Genomic DNA, 16,014 nt, shown 5'->3' on the forward strand with positions numbered 1-16,014 from the left:
TCCCCCCAAAAGCTCCACATTGCCATTATTACCACATTTCAAGGGTTATGAGCAACACCTTCCTCAGAATTATTTCCTCATCAGCACTTCCAAAGTAGCATGGCATTGACTGTCTAAGAGGCATAAATGATCGCTACCACTTAAGTAAACACCACAGTTACTCTAGAAGGAAATTAATTTGTAAGAATTATGTCCCTTTACTTCTGAAGAATCATGTAACTTAAAACTTTCTAAAATTTATGCAATTACCTGCCACATGTGAAACACATGTTGGGTAAAAGTGCCACAATATTGAAAGTAGTTATTAGATTCTTGGAAGAAACTTTTCTCAAATTCACACTCTGAGCCATCAGATATCTTGCCCCCATTGTTCATATTGTCATCAAATCTTTTCCATCACTTATGTCAGATGAACTCTTTGCAGGCTCACTTCCCAGATGAAACACTCAGTCTTTTATGTATTGCCTGAATGAACCTTAAGGAGAGGCACTTGTCCAATTTTCATCACACAGAGATCATGCCCTTTGGTTCAGGTCCCGCAAACCCAAATGGGCTTTCAAGAGTAATGATCTCCGCTGGCCTAAACACAGCATTCTTCAGTGACAATATAACACATTTCTTGGTAATACCTGAATCTTTAGCAAACAGGCTGGCTTGCCAAAAGTTTCCAGACATTTCCATAAATGTCCTCCCAAAGAAGTTAGCCTGTTCATACTATACTGCTCATTTCTCAAGTCACTTTTATAACCTATCTTCTACTTCAGTTTTGCTGCATAGGTGTTTCAGCAGTAATACGTTGCTTAAATAACACCGTTTCTTCAAAGATTAGTTCTTTAAGCTTCTCCTTTGGCAAGTCATCAAGTTCCATTTCAAATTTGAAAGGTTCCTCAGCAACAGGCTGAAAGCACAAAACATTTTAATATAAAACTTATAGTGCCATATTTCAAAAACTTTTATTGGTTATTGTAATGTTTCATACAGTGCCAAACCCATGTGTGAAATTCAGCACAAGGTTTGGTGGAAGCTTGATCCTCCATAAACTATTTGCAGCCCAGTTTCTAACCAGCAAGGCAATTGGTGACCCTCTGTGTTATGCACATGAGACAAAGATAAAGGATAAAGTATTTATTAAAAAAAGCTGTGTGAAGGTGAACAGCACTGTAGCCACCCCACTAAGGCATCAACATAACAAATGAAATGATAAAACATCAGTCAGACAGAGTAAAACACCACCTTGTTTTCAAACCATTTCACTACCTTTAATGAACAACATTTAAATATAGATAGGGAAGTTTTCTTTGCTGTCATGGATTTAGAAAAGGCATATGACAGGGTGGATAGGGAAGCAATGTGGCAGATGTTGCAAGTGTATGGAATAGGTGGTAGGTTACTAAAGTCTGTTAAGAGTTTTTATGAGGATAGTAAGGTTTAGCTTAGGGTATGTTGAAGACAGGACATGATGTCACCATGATTGTTTAACATATTTATAGATGGGTTGTAAAAGGAATGAATGCTAGTGTTGGAGAGAGGTGTGGGATTAAAATTTGTCAAATCTGATACAAAATAGGAGTTGTCACAGTTACTTTTTGCTGATGACACTGAGCTTTTGGAAAATTAAGGGAAGTTGCAAAGGTTAGTGGATGAATTTGGGAGGGTAAGTAAAGTGAACGCCAGAAAGAGTAAGGTGATGAGAGTAACAAGTGAATTAGGTAATGAGAGATTGGATATCAGATTGGAGGGAGAGAGTATCAAGGAGGTGAATGTGTTCAGATATTTGGGAGTGGACATGTCAGTGGATGGGTATATGAAAGATAAGGCAAACCATAGAACTGATGAAGAGAAAAAATGTGGGTGGTGTGTTGAGGCATCTGTGGAGACAAAGAATGTTATCCATGAAAGCAAAGGGAGAAATGTACAAGAGTACAGTGGTTCCAACACACTTATATGGGTGTGAAGCATGGGTTCTAAATGTTGTGGTGAGGAGGAGGTTGGAGGCAGTGGACAGATCATGTCTGAGGGCAATGTGTGATGTAAATATTATGCGGCAAATTCATAGTCTGGAGATAAGGAGGAGGTGTAGAGCTACTGAAAGTATTATAGAGAGAGCTGAGGAGGGGTTGTTGAGGTTGTTTGGGCATTTAGAGAGGATGGAGCAAAATAGAATGACTTGGAGGGTGTATAAATCTGTAGTGGAGAGAAGGTGGGAAAGGATGGAGGGAGGATGTCCCTGGGTCAATGCCTCTGCAGCCTGGTCCATGATCAGCCTCACAGTGGATCAGGGCCTGATCAACCAGGCTGTTACTGTTGGCTGCACGCTAACCAACGTACCACAGCCTGGCTAGTCAGGCACTGACTTAAGGTGTCTGTCCAGCTCCCTCTTGAAGACAGCTTGGGGTTTATTGGTAATCCCCCTTATGTATGCTGGGAGGCACCCCTGTTTTTCATTGGGCAAGGGGTTTGGACATGGTAGGCATGTGTGAGTGTGTTAGATAGGAATGAATTGAGACAAATGGTTTTTGGGACCTGACAAGCTGATGAAGTGTGAGCAGTGCAAACTTGTGTAAAGGGATTCAGGGAAACCAGTGAGCCAGATCTGAGTCCTGAAGGTGGGAAGTATAGTGCCTGCACTCTAAAGGAGGGGTAGGGATATTTGCTATTTGGAGGGTCATCTGAACTGTTATACCCGCATGCCTCTGGCAAGACATTGATAGCGTGAATGATGGTGAAAGTGTTTCTTCTCCTCGTCACTTTGCCTCGGTGGGAGACGGCCAGTGGTAAAAAAAAGTGTATTTAAAAATTTAAGTAAAGTGTCTAACAAGCATATACTGTATTCTAAAGCATAAAAGCACGCCTTTTTTCCCACAAAATCCTCCTGCGTCTTGTATGGGTTACGCTATAGCATAAAGAAAATGGGTAATTAGCCCTTGAATATGATTACTGATTTACCGTTATGATACTTCTGTCATGCTCCTTATATGCCGGAGTGTATGGTACATGTGCTACACTTTTCATTGTCTATTCTACTGCATCACTACTGCTTCTGCACAATTTTTTTCAGTGGCCTTCCATCACACTTTAGATCTTACCCAACATCTTTGCCCACACACTTCATTATACTGAAGACAATTTGGTCAACTAGGGGCATATTCACAAATTACTACATGATATTTGATTCAGCCTAATAAAATATACATCTCATATAAAAATTATAAGATCTTTTTCCTGACAGTTGTACAATATTTCTATCACAGATTTTGTTTGTAATTACACCAATGTAAGATGAAAAGAAACTTCAGTGCATTCGTAGTGTTACCAATGACTATAATGAACTAGAGGGTAAGTAAAAACTTTTGTATCACTTAATTGAGGCCTCACTTTATTTCAACTACTCTCTTTGCATATATGATGACAAACAAGGTACATCAAGATTCAGTGATGTCAACATTAAGTGAATTTTAGAATCCAAAATAGAGGTTGTGAAAAATTAAAAATTATATAAAAAAAAAATTCTAGCAAACTGTGATGCATTTCTAAATATTTTTTTTCTACACATCAACTGTTTTCCACCATAATTAATATACTAGCTCCAACCCTCTTCTAATGGAATCTAACTATCACTTTTGTACTTTCACTGCTTATTTTTATGCATCTACACAAATTTGTCATTTATCGCATACAGCACTTTCAAAATTTGTACAACCATAATCTGCAGTTTCAATAACTCACCCAGGGAAGTACTACCGTCCTGCCAGATGACTGTGAAACAAAAACCTGTAACTGTTTTGCATGATGGTAGGATTGCTGGTTTCTTTTTCTGTCTCATAAACACGCTAGATAAAAGGGATATCTTGCTACTCCTACTTACACTTTGGTCACACTTCACAGACACGCACATGCATATATATATACATACATCTAGGTTTTTCTCCTTTTTCTAAATAGCTCTTGTTCTTCTTTATTTCTTCTATTGTCCATGGGGAAGTGGAAAAGAATCTTTCCTCTGTAAGCCATGCGTGTCGTATGAGGCGACTAAAATGCCGGGAGCAATGGGCTAGTAACCCCTTCTCCTGTAGACATTTACTAAAAAAGAGAAGAAGAAAAACTTTATAAAACTGGGATGCTTAAATGTGCGTGGATGACAAGAAACAGATGATTGCTGATGTTATGAATGAAAAGAAGTTGGATGTCCTGGCCCTAAGCGAAACAAAGCTGAAGGGGGTAGGAGAGTTTCAGTGGGGGGAAATAAATGGGATTAAATCTGGAGTATCTGAGAGAGTTAGAGCAAAGGAAGGGGTAGCAGTAATGTTAAATGATCAGTTATGGAAGGAGAAAAGAGAATATGAATGTGTAAATTCAAGAATTATGTGGATTAAAGTAAAGGTTGGATGCGAGAAGTGGGTCATAATAAGAGTGTATGCACCTGGAGAAGAGAGGAATGCAGAGGAGAGAGAGAGATTTTGGGAGATGTTAAGTGAATGTATAGGAACCTTTGAACCAAGTGAGAGAGTAATTGTGGTAGGGGACCTGAATGCTAAAGTAGGAGAAACTTTTAGAGAGGGTGTGGTAGGTAAGTTTGGGGTGCCAGGTGTAAATGATAATGGGAGCCCTTTGATTGAACTTTGTATAGAAAGGGGTTTAGTTATAGGTAATACATATTTTAAGAAAAAGAGGATAAATAAGTATACAAGATATGATGTAGGGCAAAATGACAGTAGTTTGTTGGATTATGTATTGGTAGATAAAAGACTGTTGAGTAGACTTCAGGATGTACATGTTTATAGAGGGGACACAGATTTATCAGATCACTTTCTAGTTGTAGCTACACTGAGAGTAAAAGGTAGATGGGATACAAGGAGAATAGAAGCATCAGGGAAGAGAGAGGTGAAGGTTTATAAACTAAAAGAGGAGGCAGTTAGGGTAAGATATAAACAGCTATTGGAGGATAGATGGGCTAATGAGAGCATAGGCAATGGGGTCGAAGAGGTATGGGGTAGGTTTAAAAATGTAGTGTTAGAGTGTTCAGCAGAAGTTTGTGGTTACAGGAGGGAAGGGAAGAGGAGCGATTGGTGGAATGATGATGTAAAGAGAGTAGTAAGGGAGAAAAAGTTAGCATATGAGAAGTTTTTACAAAGTAGAAGTGATGCAAGGAGGGAAGAGTATATGGAGAAAAAGAGAGAGGTTAAGAGAGTGGTGAAGCAATGTAAAAAGAGAGCAAATGAGAGAGTGGGTGAGATGTTATCAACAAATTTTGTTGAAAATAAGAAAAAGTTTTGGAGTGAGATTAACAAGTTAAGAAAGCCTAGAGAACAAATGGATTTGTCAGTTAAAAATAGGAGAGGAGAGTTATTAAATGGAGAGTTAGAGGTATTGGGAAGATGGAGGGAATATTTTGAGGAATTGTTAAATGTTGATGAAGATAGGGAAGCTGTGATTTCGTGTATAGGGCAAGGAGGAATAACATCTTGTAGGAGTGAGGAAGAGCCAGTTGTGAGTGTGGGGGAAGTTCGTGAGGCAGTAGGTAAAATGAAAGGGGGTAATGCAGCCGGGATTGATGGGATAAAGATAGAAATGTTAAAAGCAGGTGGGGATATAGTTTTGGAGTGGTTGGTGCAATTATTTAATAAATGTATGGAAGAGGGTAAGATACCTAGGGATTGGCAGAGAGCATGCATAGTTCCTTTGTATAAAGGCAAAGGGGATAAAAGAGAGTGCAAAAATTATAGGGGGAGAAGTCTGTTGAGTATACCTGGTAAAGTGTATGGTAGAGTTATAATTGAAAGAATTAAGAATAAGACGGAGAATAGGATAGCAGATGAACAAGAAGGCTTTAGGAAAGGTAGGGGGTGTGTGGACCAGGTGTTTACAGTGAAACATATAATTATTTTTTTTTTTTTTTTTTTTATTATCACACCGGCCGATTCCCACCAAGGCAGGGTGGCCCGAAAAAGAAAAACTTTCACCATCATTCACTCCATCACTGTCTTGCCAGAAGGGTGCTTTACACTACAGTTTTTAAACTGCAACATTAACACCCCTCCTTCAGAGTGCAGGCACTGTACTTCCCATCTCCAGGACTCAAGTCCGGCCTGCCGGTTTCCCTGAATCCCTTCATAAATGTTACTTTGCTCACACTCCAACAGCACGTCAAGTATTAAAAACCATTTGTCTCCATTCACTCCTATCAAACACGCTCACGCATGCCTGCTGGAAGTCCAAGCCCCTCGCACACAAAACCTCCTTTACCCCCTCCCTCCAACCCTTCCTAGGCCGACCCCTACCCCGCCTTCCTTCCACTACAGACTGATACACTCTTGAAGTCATTCTGTTTCGCTCCATTCTCTCTACATGTCCGAACCACCTCAACAACCCTTCCTCAGCCCTCTGGACAACAGTTTTGGTAATCCCGCACCTCCTCCTAACTTCCAAACTACGAATTCTCTGCATTATATTCACACCACACATTGCCCTCAGACATGACATCTCCACTGCCTCCAGCCTTCTCCTCGCTGCAACATTCATCACCCACGCTTCACACCCATATAAGAGCGTTGGTAAAACTATACTCTCATACATTCCCCTCTTTGCCTCCAAGGACAAAGTTCTTTGTCTCCACAGACTCCTAAGTGCACCACTCACTCTTTTTCCCTCATCAATTCTATGATTCACCTCATCTTTCATAGACCCATCCGCTGACACGTCCACTCCCAAATATCTGAATACATTCACCTCCTCCATACTCTCTCCCTCCAATCTGATATTCAATCTTTCATCACCTAATCTTTTTGTTATCCTCATAACCTTACTCTTTCCTGTATTCACCTTTAATTTTCTTCTTTTGCACACCCTACCAAATTCATCCACCAATCTCTGCAACTTCTCTTCAGAATCTCCCAAGAGCACAGTGTCATCAGCAAAGAGCAGCTGTGACAACTCCCACTTTGTGTGTGATTCTTTGTCTTTTAACTCCACGCCTCTTGCCAAGACCCTCGCATTTACTTCTCTTACAACCCCATCTATAAATATATTAAACAACCACGGTGACATCACACATCCTTGTCTAAGGCCTACCTTTACTGGGAAAAAATTTCCTTCTTTCCTACATACTCTAACTTGAGCCTCACTATCCTCGTAAAAACTCTTCACTGCTTTCAGTAACCTACCTCCTACACCATACACTTGCAACATCTGCCACATTGCCCCCCTATCCACCCTGTCATATGCCTTTTCCAAATCCATAAATGCCACAAAGACCTCTTTAGCCTTATCTAAATACTGTTCACTTATATGTTTCACTGTAAACACCTGGTCCACACACCCCCTACCTTTCCTAAAGCCTCCTTGTTCATCTGCTATCCTATTCTCCGTCTTACTCTTAATTCTTTCAATTATAACTCTACCATACACTTTACCAGGTACACTCAACAGACTTATCCCCCTATAATTTTTGCACTCTCTTTTATCCCCTTTGCCTTTATACAAAGGAACGATGCATGCTCTCTGCCAATCCCTAGGTACCTTACCCTCTTCCACACATTTATTAAATAATTGCACCAACCACTCCAAAACTATATCCCCACCTGCTTTTAACATTTCTATCTTTATCCCATCAATCCCGGCTGCCTTACCCCCTTTCATTTTGCCTACTGCCTCACGAACTTCCCCCACACTCACAACTGGCTCTTCCTCACTCCTACAAGATGTTATTCCTCCTTGCCCTATACACGAAATCACAGCTTCCCTATCTTCATCAACATTTAACAATTCCTCAAAATATTCCTTCCATCTTCCCAATACCTCTAACTCTCCATTTAATAACTCTCCTCTCCTATTTTTAACTGACAAATCCATTTGTTCTCTAGGCTTTCTTAACTTGTTAATCTCACTCCAAAACTTTTTCTTATTTTCAACAAAATTTGTTGATAACATCTCACCCACTCTCTCATTTGCTCTCTTTTTACATTGCTTCACCACTCTCTTAACTTCTCTCTTTTTCTCCATATACTCTTCCCTCCTTGCATCACTTCTACTTTGTAAAAACTTCTCATATGCTAACTTTTTCTCCCTTACTACTCTCTTTACATCATCATTCCACCAATCGCTCCTCTTCCCTCCTGCACCCACTTTCCTGTAACCACAAACTTCTGCTGAACACTCTAACACTACATTTTTAAACCTACCCCATACCTCTTCGACCCCATTGCCTATGCTCTCATTAGCCCATCTATCCTCCAATAGCTGTTTATATCTTACCCTAACTGCCTCCTCTTTTAGTTTATAAACCTTCACCTCTCTCTTCCCTGATGCTTCTATTCTCCTTGTATCCCATCTACCTTTTACTCTCAGTGTAGCTACAACTAGAAAGTGATCTGATATATCTGTGGCCCCTCTATAAACATGTACATCCTGAAGTCTACTCAACAGTCTTTTATCTACCAATACATAATCCAACAAACTACTGTCATTTCGCCCTACATCATATCGTGTATACTTATTTATCCTCTTTTTCTTAAAATATGTATTACCTATAACTAAACCCCTTTCTATACAAAGTTCAATCAAAGGGCTCCCATTATCATTTACACCTGGCACCCCAAACTTACCTACCACACCCTCTCTAAAAGTTTCTCCTACTTTAGCATTCAAGTCCCCTACCACAATTACTCTCTCACTTGGTTCAAAGGCTCCTATACATTCACTTAACATCTCCCAAAATCTCTCTCTCTCCTCTGCATTCCTCTCTTCTCCAGGTGCATACACGCTTATTATGACCCACTTCTCGCATCCAACCTTGACTTTAATCCACATAATTCTTGAATTTACACATTCATATTCTCTTTTCTCCTTCCATAACTGATCATTTAACATTACTGCTACCCCTTCCTTTGCTCTAACTCTCTCAGATACTCCAGATTTAATCCCATTTATTTCCCCCCACTGAAACTCTCCTACCCCCTTCAGCTCTGTTTCGCTTAGGGCCAGGACATCCAACTTCTTTTCATTCATAACATCAGCAATCATCTGTTTCTTGTCATCCGCACTACATCCACGCACATTTAAGCAACCCAGTTTTATAAAGTTTTTCTTCTTCTCTTTTTTAGTAATTGTATACAGGAGAAGGGGTTACTAGCCCATTGCTCCCGGCATTTTAGTCGCCTCATACGACACGCATGGCTTACGGAGGAAAGATTCTTTTCCACTTCCCCATGGACAATAGAAGAAATAAAAAAGAACAAGAGCTATTTAGAAAAAGGAGAAAAACCTAGATGTATGTATATATATATATGCATGTGCGTGTCTGTGAAGTGTGACCAAAGTGTAAGTAGGAGTAGCAAGATATCCCTGTTATCTTAGCGTGTTTATGAGACAGAAAAAGAAACCAGCAATCCTACCATCATGCAAAACAGTTACAGGTTTTTGTTTCACAGTCATCTGGCAGGACGGTAGTACTTCCCTGGGTGGTTGCTGTCTACCAACCTACTACATATAAGTGAACAGTATTTAGATAAGGCTAAAGAGGTCTTTGTGGCATTTATGGATTTGGAAAAGGCGTATGACAGGGTGGATAGGGGGGCAATGTGGCAGATGTTGCAAGTGTATGGTGTAGGAGGTAGGTTACTGAAAGCAGTGAAGAGTTTTTACGAGGATAGTGAGGCTCAAGTTAGAGTATGTAGGAAAGAGGGAAATTTTTTCCCAGTAAAAGTAGGCCTTAGACAAGGATGTGTGATGTCACCGTGGTTGTTTAATATATTTATAGATGGTGTTGTAAGAGAAGTAAATGCGAGGGTCTTGGCAAGAGGCGTGGAGTTAAAAGATAAAGAATCACACACAAAGTGGGAGTTGTCACAGCTGCTCTTTGCTGATGACACTGTGCTCTTGGGAGATTCTGAAGAGAAGTTGCAGAGATTGGTGGATGAATTTGGTAGGGTGTGCAAAAGAAGAAAATTAAAGGTGAATACAGGAAAGAGTAAGGTTATGAGGATAACAAAAAGATTATGTGATGAAAGATTGAATATCAGATTGGAGGGAGAGAGTATGGAGGAGGTGAACGTATTCAGATATTTGGGAGTGGACGTGTCAGCGGATGGGTCTATGAAAGATGAGGTGAATCATAGAATTGATGAGGGAAAAAGAGTGAGTGGTGCACTTAGGAGTCTGTGGAGACAAAGAACTTTGTCCTTGGAGGCAAAGAGGGGATGTATGAGAGTATAGTTTTACCAACGCTCTTATATGGGTGTGAAGCGTGGGTGATGAATGTTGCAGCGAGGAGAAGGCTGGAGGCAGTGGAGATGTCATGTCTGAGGGCAATGTGTGGTGTGAACATAATGCAGAGAATTCGTAGTTTGGAAGTTAGGAGGAGGTGCGGGATTACCAAAACTGTTGTCCAGAGGGCTGAGGAAGGGTTGTTGAGGTGGTTCGGACATGTAGAGAGAATGGAGCGAAACAGAATGACTTCAAGAGTGTATCAGTCTGTAGTGGAAGGAAGGCGGGGTAGGGGTCGGCCTAGGAAAGGTTGGAGGGAGGGGGTAAAGGAGGTTTTGTGTGCGAGGGGCTTGGACTTCCAGCAGGCATGCGTGAGCGTGTTTGATAGGAGTGAATGGAGACAAATGGTTTTTAATACTTGACGTGCTGTTGGAGTGTGAGCAAAGTAACATTTATGAAGGGATTCAGGGAAACCGGCAGGCCGGACTTGAGTCCTGGAGATGGGAAGTACAGTGCCTGCACTCTGAAGGAGGGGTGTTAATGTTGCAGTTTAAAAACTGTAGTGTAAAGCACCCTTCTGGCAAGACAGTGATGGAGTGAATGATGGTGAAAGTTTTTCTTTTTCGGGCCACCCTGCCTTGGTGGGAATCGGCCAGTGTGATAATAAAAAATAAAAAATAAATTTTGTATAAAATATCACCAGTTGCAGGTGAAAAACCAGTCTGATGCAGGGGTGGGACATTTCCTCTCTCTGACTACAATCCTGACCAAGTGATTATGCTGCTGAGACAAACAGTTTGAAAGAAGTTCCCATCTAGAGCTTGCATCAGCAAGCAAGAGAAAATGGCACATGTTAGGGTATGTTGAGAGGATGGAGAGGGATAGAATGATAATGAGGATGTATAAATCTGGGTGGAAGATAGAAAATGGTAAGAGTCATCCCAGGAATGTAAATATAGGGAGGAGGTAAAGGAGACTGAGCTTTAGGAGCTTGAGCATCCAGCAGGCTTGTGTGAGTATGTTAGATGGAAGTGAATAAAGACATTTGGCTTTTAACAGACATACTGTTGCAGCGTGAGAAATATAACCTTTAAAAAGGAATTCAGGGAAGCCAGTTAGCCAGACTAGTCATGGAGGTGGGAAGGATAGTGCCTGCAGTGCACTTCGAAGGAAGGGTGAGAATGTTACATTCAGAAGGTGATCTGAATTGTGATGTCAGCCCATTTCTGGTAAGATAGTAACTGGTGAGAGATGGCAGCTGAAGTAAAAGTAGTATTTATTTCATTTGACATTTAATACTTACCTCATCTGCAGGATCATAATACTGCTCCAAGTATGGATGGGCAAGGGCCTCTTCAACAGTAATACGTTTGTGAGGATTGAAGGTCAGCATCTTGTCTAACAGGTCCAATGCTTTGGCATCAGCATTAGGGTAGAGCTTTGTCCAAGGAACCTTTGGCTTGTATGGTAAAGATTGTAGGTAACTTCTTGCCTGTCAATTGAATACAATTCATCATCAATGATTCCAGCTATCAGTCATTAAATTATCCATTTATTAATGTAGGGTAACATTTTATGAAGGGATTCAGGGAAACCGGTTAGCCGGACTTAAGTCCTGGAGGTGGGAAGTACAATGCCTGCACTTTAAAGGAGGGGTTTGAGATATTTGCTGTTTGGAGTGACATCTGAACTGTCATATGTGCATGCCTCTGCAAAGACAGTGATTATGTGTGAACGATGGTGAAAGTGTTTATTTCTGTGTTTGGATCACCCTGCCTCAGCAGGAGACAGCCAGCATATTGAAAAAAAAAAAAATATTTACCCATGCACCCATTTATCTGCCTCATATCTAAATTCTATACAGCCTCATTTCCTATAGAACCCTTTTAAAGTAGGCATAAAATTTCTTTCCAAAATGTTTTTCATACCCAAAGTACTGAAATCTCAGCAGAAATGCTTGAAAGACTTTATGAATTTTTGATAGTGATCTATTTACAAAAGTATATACCAAAGAAACGACTTGCATACACCTAGACCAGTGAAAAGAGGATGGGGTGCTCCTTAAGGCAATAGGCAGGGTGGATGTAGAACAGTGAAAAATTAGTAATGATAAATATACAAGAAAACAGAAAAAAAGGAAAAAAGTTAATCTTAAGAACAAGAGGTTTAATAAAACCAAGGTTTAAGCACACGCAACCAATTCATTTCTCCACCCACACAAAACCTTCTTTCTATTTATGTTTCTTCCCTTCTACCTTTGGCCTTTTATATAAACACTGTTGAAAGAATTCCTCATTTAAGTCATTCTAATTTCTCAGTACAAACAGTAATTTTTACTTGTATAACTAAAGTAAAATGTAGAATTCCTTGACAAATGAAAGGCTTAGAGAGGGGTTACATTCCTAGAAAATAGGTAGTAAGTTGATTGATAGCAACCACCCAGGGAGGTATTACTGTCCTGCCAAGTGAGTGTACAATGGAATCTTGTAATTCTTTTACATGATGGTAGGATTGCTGATGTCTTTCTTCTGTCTCATAAACATGCAAGATTTAAGGTGCATCTTGCTACTTCTATTTATACTTAGGACACACTACACATGCATGTACAAGCATACATATACACACCCCTCTAGGTTTTTTATTTCCCTACTAGTTCCTGTTTTTGTTTATTTCCTCTTATCTCCATGGGAAAGTGGAGCAGAATTCTTCCTCTGTAAGCCATGCGTGTTGTAAGAGGCAACTAAAATGCTGGGAGCAAGGGGCTAGTAACCTCTTCTCCTGTATAAATTACTAAATCTAAAAAGAGAAACTTGTTTTTCTTTTTGGGCCACCCTGCCTCATTGGGATACAGTCGGTTTGTTGAAAGAAGATTATATCTCTCTAATAAATATTGACATTCATATAAAATAATAACAAAAATAAAAAGAGATTTGAGCACAAGAAACCAACTAAGCTAGAACAACTCAGGATGATTAAATCTATTCACTGGTTTCCTGTCAGTAAAAATACTGGATAATCAAAATTCATGAATACAGATTTTTTTTTTCAACACGTTGGCCGTCTCCCACTGCAGAAGGGCGATCCAAAACAGAAACACGTTCACCATCATTTACATATAATCACTGTCTCTGTGGAGGCACTCAGATACGACAGTTTAGATGCCACTCCAAAGAGAGTTTGTACAGAACTGTATGGCAAATATAAACAACAGACATTACAAAGCTTGAATACCAAACTAAAAATTTAACAATTACAATAAGATGGCCATATTTACTGCAAGGTAAAATAAAAATTATAAGTCAAAAAATAAGAACAATTTTTATATAAAAAAAATGCACCTTTTCATTGATGATGCAATCAAGATCCTCTTGACATGGTGAGCCCAGAATGCCAAGAATGTGGTTTAGCTGATCTAGATAATGTTTTCCAGGGAAAAGAGGACGGTTTGACAGCATCTCTGCTAAGATGCACCCCACAGACCAAATATCAATCGACTTGGTGTAGCCCTGTAATTGTTTGGAAAATTACTATTAAGGTACAATATTACATCAAAATAAAAATTAAACAGTCTTCCACTACTATACTTCAATCACATCTTTATCAATTCCACCTGTAATATCCTTGAGAACAGTACGAGTGTGTATGAAGAGTGAACAAAAAAGTTCCAAGACTAAATATACAGCACAGTGATTTTATAATACAAACATTAAGTTCCATATCTAATTATACAGTACAGCACTTGGATTACATGAGTTAAGAATTTTTTTTTTTTAACACTTCAGTCATCTCCCACCGAGGGAGGGTGATGCAAAAAGAAAATCCCCAAAAAGAAAAATACTTTCATCGCTGCATTGTACTTCTCATTTCCAGGACTCAAGTCCGGCTAACCAATTTTCCTGAATCCCTTTACAAAATACAGTGGACCCTCGAGTTTCGGCAGCATCGACTTTCGTGAAATCCGACTTTCAGCAAGTTTTTTTGGCAAAATTTGGCCTCAAGTTTCATGATTAGACTTGTGATTCGGTGACCATCTAGTACCGCGCACACAAAGCCAGTTTCCCACGCCATTCACGCTCAGTGTGCCATTGTTTACCAACACGTGACCATCACCCCGCAGGTTCATTCGTAATAATCCATTGTTTTTTTGTGATTGCAACTGCTAAATAAGTCACCACGGGCCCAAGGAAAGCTAGTGCAAGCCCTTTGGTAAAGAAAGCGAAGAACACGACCCAGAGGGATTTTGAAGGGTTTGAGGCAGACCCTGACCATGCCGACCCTCTGCCTGCTGTGGAAGGTGTTGTGGCATTGGGCAAGTCCATAGGGTTGAAGGTGAGTGACGGGGATGTGGAAGAGTTGGTGGAGGACCACAGGGAAGATCTAACCACTGACGAACTGCAAGAGCTTCAACTGGAACAGCATCAGACCACAGCTGAGGAACTTGCTTCAGAGGAGGAGGAAAAGAGAGGGAAGGAGGTGCCTTCTTCGGTGATTAAGGACATGTGTTCAAAGTGGAATGAGTTGCAAAGTTTTGTTGAAAAATATCACCCTGACCAAGCTGAAACAAGCCATATCTGCAACATGTTCAGTGACAAAACCTTGTCCCACTTCAGGCAAATCATAAAGAAATGCCAGAAACAGACCTCTCTGGACAGATATTTTGTGCGACAGGGGTCCAGTGACTCAAGTTGTTCCCAGTGGCATTAAAAGAAGAAGGGAAGTAACCCCAGAAAAGGACTTGCTACCTGAAATCCCAATGGAAGGAAATTCTCCTTCCAAACAATAGTGTACACCTTCCTCCTATCCCCTCCTCCCGTCATCCATCCACCCAGAAGTCTTCAGTAAAGGTAAGTGCAATGTTATTATTACTTTTTATATGCACGTGCTTGATTTCTGATTGTTTTCAGCATGTAAATCTTTATTTAATTTGAAAAAAAATATTTTATTTTAATATTTTTGGGTGTCTGGAACGGATTAATTTTATTTCCATTATTTCTTATGGGGAAAATGGTTTCGAGTTTCGTGAATTTCGACTTTCGGCAGGCTCTTTGGAACGGATTAATCACGAAACTCGGGGGTCCACTGTACTATTATCCTGCTCACACTCCAACAGCTCGTCAGGTCCCAAAAACCATTCATCTCCATTCACCTTTGCAACTTTTCTTTAGAATCCACCAAAAACACAGTATCAACAGCAAAACGTAACTGTGTCAACTCCCATTTTGTATTTGATTCCCCATAATTTAATCACACCCATCTCCCCAACATTAGCATTTAGGGCTCCTACCACAATTTCTCTCTCACTTGGTTCAAAAGTTCTTACACATTTGCTTAACATCTCCCAAAATCTCTCTCTCTCCTCTACACTCCTCTCTTCTCCAGGTGCACACACATTTATTATGACCCACTTTTCACATCCGACCCTTATTTTAATCCAACCACTACAACACTATATCTCCCTCTGCTTTAACATTTCTGTCATGATCTGTCAGTTCCAGTTGCTTTACCTCCTTTCATTCTACATAATGCCTCTTGCACCTCCCTCATACTCACATCCTGCTCTTCTTCACTCCTAAAAGATGTTATACCTCCCTGGCCAGTGCATGAAATTACTGCCTCCCTTTCTTCACTGACATTCAAAAGTTCCTCAAAATATTCGTGCCATCTACCCAATATCTCTAGCTCTCCATCTACTACTCCCCTACTCTGTTGTTAACTGACAAATCCATTCGTTCCCTTGGCTTCCTTAACTTATTTATCTCACTCAAATATTTATTCTTATTCTCAGGAAAATTTCTTGATAGTGCCTCTCCCACT

At 40.1% G+C, this 16,014-nt stretch overlaps 1 protein-coding gene across 1 annotated transcript in view; it reads right to left on the minus strand.

The window, feature by feature from the left end:
- Nucleotides 1-400: 400 nt before the first annotated feature.
- Nucleotides 401-16,014, minus strand: part of rl (Mitogen-activated protein kinase rl) — a 60,028-nt gene continuing 44,414 nt past the window's right edge. The window contains exons 6-8 of the mRNA XM_053774865.2: nucleotides 13,539-13,706; nucleotides 11,504-11,692; nucleotides 401-898 (exon numbers count right to left, since the gene is read on the minus strand). Of these exons, the coding sequence (XP_053630840.1) occupies nucleotides 761-898; nucleotides 11,504-11,692; nucleotides 13,539-13,706 (495 nt within the window). The 3' untranslated portion in view covers nucleotides 401-760. The remainder of the gene's footprint in view (nucleotides 899-11,503; nucleotides 11,693-13,538; nucleotides 13,707-16,014) is intronic.

Source organism: Cherax quadricarinatus, chromosome 40, assembly GCF_038502225.1.
Source record: "Cherax quadricarinatus isolate ZL_2023a chromosome 40, ASM3850222v1, whole genome shotgun sequence".
NCBI lineage: Eukaryota > Metazoa > Arthropoda > Malacostraca > Decapoda > Parastacidae > Cherax > Cherax quadricarinatus.